Source organism: Lathyrus oleraceus, chromosome 6 (assembly GCF_024323335.1).
Source record: "Lathyrus oleraceus cultivar Zhongwan6 chromosome 6, CAAS_Psat_ZW6_1.0, whole genome shotgun sequence".
NCBI classification, from domain to species: domain Eukaryota; kingdom Viridiplantae; phylum Streptophyta; class Magnoliopsida; order Fabales; family Fabaceae; genus Lathyrus; species Lathyrus oleraceus.
This window is the reverse complement of record NC_066584.1, coordinates 126,030,736-126,033,909: the sequence shown is the minus strand read 5'-3', so window position 1 is coordinate 126,033,909 and position 3,174 is coordinate 126,030,736. Positions and strand designations below refer to the sequence as shown.

The 3,174-nt window shown below is 35.4% G+C and overlaps 1 protein-coding gene across 2 annotated transcripts; it reads right to left on the bottom strand.

Annotated features, from left to right (window-relative positions):
- Positions 1–328: 328 nt before the first annotated feature.
- On the bottom strand, positions 329–2,486 carry LOC127093391 (heat stress transcription factor A-3). Of its 2 annotated transcripts, none has more exons than XM_051032321.1 (3): positions 2,145–2,486; positions 1,325–1,472; positions 329–1,245 (listed from the first exon to the last, which is right to left on the bottom strand). In XM_051032321.1, the coding sequence occupies exons 1-3, from the start codon at positions 2,484–2,486 to the stop codon at positions 455–457; spliced, it is 1,281 nt and encodes a 426-aa protein (XP_050888278.1). In that variant the 3' UTR covers positions 329–454. The 2 variants fall into 2 exon arrangements, with proteins under 2 accessions (XP_050888278.1, XP_050888279.1); XM_051032322.1 differs by having other exon boundaries at positions 329–1,248; positions 2,145–2,474.
- Between the last annotated feature and the right edge of the window lie 688 nt (positions 2,487–3,174).

Genomic DNA, 3,174 nt, shown 5'->3' with positions numbered 1-3,174 from the left:
TGATAGCCGAAAGTTTTTAACAGTGACACCACAAACTCTTGCTTGGGTCACAAGCTAGAGATAGACCCTTCAACTACACCTCTCGGAAATTGCAAACCTTGTTCTTCTGATGTTAAATGATACTATCAAACCTGTCATCTCGCAGGGCTTTGATTGCCCCGCGTTAAAAGACTGGTTTTGACAGAAACACTAATCAAAGCTTTGGTATCTTTTACTGACATAAACATTCTATTATCGGTTTTGACATGAATTTTCAAGTAATAAGTATGCTATTAATTTAACTGATCTAGACACTTTTCCACCATTATCTTTTCAAATAAAAAAAGAATGAAAGCTTATAAATAATGTTTATAAACCAAAGTTATTCAATAATATGACCCCTAGAAACTATAACTGCCCAAAGGCAACAAAAGCATAGCAGTTCCAATGTAAAATCACATTCCAACAATTTTGTCTAATAATCTTTTGGCTTACCAGCTTGACTATCAATCTCATCAAAAGGAGATTCATCACCTGGCCACTTATCAATACCCAAACTTCCAAAACCAATATCCCACATATCTGTCTCTGTCATGTCACTTGTAATAACTCCATAATTCATAGGATTTCCCCACATCTCATTCCCACAGCTTGGACCCCATATGTCTTCTTGCTTGATAATACTCTCTGTCCCAAGAGATTGAAACTCATGAAACCCTTCAAAATTCTCAGTTATAGCTTCTTCATTTGGACTAATAATATTTTTCCCTTTGAAAAATTGTTCATCGACTCCAAAGCTTGATGATCCTTCACCAATAATGGTTTCTGAATTACTTGACAAAATATCATGCATTGCAGCATATTCATCTAAGGAAATATTCTCGATTTTAGAAGTAAAATCTTCACCTGCACTCATTTCTTTAGCTAAATCATGCGAAAGATAGCGAGGAGTGTGTTCAATGGAAACTTGACTTAGTGCTTCATTTTGATGTTGCTTAACAAGCTTCCTTCTGACTCTTGGAGATTCTATATCTTTTTGTTCCTTCTTCTGCTTAAGCCGCGCTAAAAAGTCTGGATTTTGAAATAACTTGGCTAAGAAGGAAACCATTTGTTTCTGCCTTTGCTCAGCAGATTGAAGCCTTTGATTCACATTTCCTGCACGACGAGCCGTTTTTCGCTGTTGCTGCTGCAAATCGACCACTTCTTGCATTAAGACACTCCTTTCCTTCTTCAATCTTTCTATCTCAACCTCGGCTCCAAATTTCCCTGCTATTAGAGATATAGTTAGTTAGTTAGTTAGAGTTTGTTACACTATAAACAAAAGTCTTGATGTGATTTGTAATACCTGCATCAGAAGACGATCCAACATGGTTACCAACTTGTTGAGATTGAGACGACCGGCGCCTTTGAATGTTCTTCAGTAAGTGCTTCTTCCCTTTCTGGAAACTTTCATTGAAAAACTCCCATTTGTCGGTGTCAATCTTTCGGAACCCCTGAACACAAACACCAAGTTATCTCTGAATGAATGAAGCATAGATACAAGTAAAACCTATAGCAAATTAAGGAAAAACAAGATATTTACTTTAGCTATTAATATTACACCAAAACTTAAGCCACTAGCTATGAGCAGATACAATACAACTAACTGCATTGGAGAATGCAATATCTGTGAATCCAAAACAAAACAATTGTATCAACATCAACATACAAAACAAAACAATTGTATCAACATCAACATACAAAACAAAACACACCATTGAAACACAGAATACACTACCTTTTGGAAGATGAAAATCCCTTGAAAGGGAGAGCAACAATGTCTCCAATGTTGCTAATTCCAGCACTAGGAGTCTCTGAATGCTATAACTACACAATGCAATTAATCAGAAGGAAACAACACAAACATATCTCAAATCTGTGTGCTTATCTTATTACACAGAACAGAACACTAGTGATTACAATTTACACCTCAACAAACCAAAATATGCAAACTTTACATACAATATACAAACTTATTAACAATTGATACATCAAAATTGTTCAATCAACAAACACAAAGGGGAGAGGGAACTAGTTAGTTACAAATAGTTACAACTGAAAAAAAGAAGAAAAAGAAAAACAGTTAGTAGTTAGTTACATTTAGAGGGTGACAAAGCAATACCCACATAAGTATTAAGCTGACGAACAAAACTGGAGAAATTGTTGTGTTTGAAATGTCGAGGCAAAATGATTCTAGCAAACTCTAAAGGGTCCCACACAACGAAGCTAGCACCATTACAACTCCATGATATAATCGGATTCAAACAAGGTTCATCCACTAAATCGAATGTTTTTGAAAGAAATGGAGGAACAGTGTTGTTCATTAGCAAACACTCCATAGGCATAGGCATAGGCATAGGCATAGGCACAGGCACTGATGCATCAAACTCCACCATCGAAGAAGGATCCAAGGAGGAGCTCAAAGGAGTTGAAAACTTGGGAGAGTTTTTCTCATCATTTGGATTCATGTTAAGTTTTGAATAACAGAAAAAACGGTTATTTTTGTTTGTGAGAGATGTGAAGAAAGTGAAGTGGTGGAGATGAATATTAAAAGGGTGAAAGGGCGGTGGAAGGTGGTTAGTGTGATAGTAGTAGTTTGATGGCGGTGGAAGAGAACTGGGGCCATGGTGATGTTGCAAGTTGCAAAGTGAAAATTGAAACATCATATGAGAAACGCCGACATTTATGTTGTTTCGTTGCAGTTACGTTGTTTATTGGTTCTGTCGTTGTCACGTGTGTGATGGTGGGCTTAGATATTTTGGTGATATAGATACTGTTACTGTGTACTGTGTTGGGATTGGTTAGATTTTCTTGTTGGTTTTTTGGACTGATATTTGAGTGATAGTGACAGTGACGATGACGATGACAATGACGTGTATTTGCTGTGTTTTGTGGTGTTTGGTCAAATTGACTAATTAGGATGCTTAGAGGTTAAGTAAAATCAGTTATCCTACTTAATATATAAATATATGTATCATCAAATATTTCTTTTATTGAAAAAATAGGGATATACAAAATAAATTATTAACTGAAGTGAATTTAATTAATCATCAAAATACTTAGAGGCTAAGTAAAATATTTTACCATAATTATATGATCTTAGAGACTAAATGAATTAATGGTGAAAGTTATATACGAGTATCAATCTTAATTTGG

Excerpts from the sequence above, each read along its gene's own strand:
- LOC127093391 (XM_051032321.1), bottom strand. The coding sequence starts at position 2,486 with ATGAATCCAAATGATGAGAAAAACTCTCCCAAGTTTTCAACTCCTTTG. Across the intron at positions 1,473-2,144 it reads TTCGTCAGCTTAATACTTAT|GGGTTCCGAAAGATTGACAC; the intron begins GTGGGTATTGCT and ends GTTTGTGTTCAG. Across the intron at positions 1,246-1,324 it reads TGGATCGTCTTCTGATGCAG|GGAAATTTGGAGCCGAGGTT; the intron begins GTATTACAAATC and ends CTCTAATAGCAG.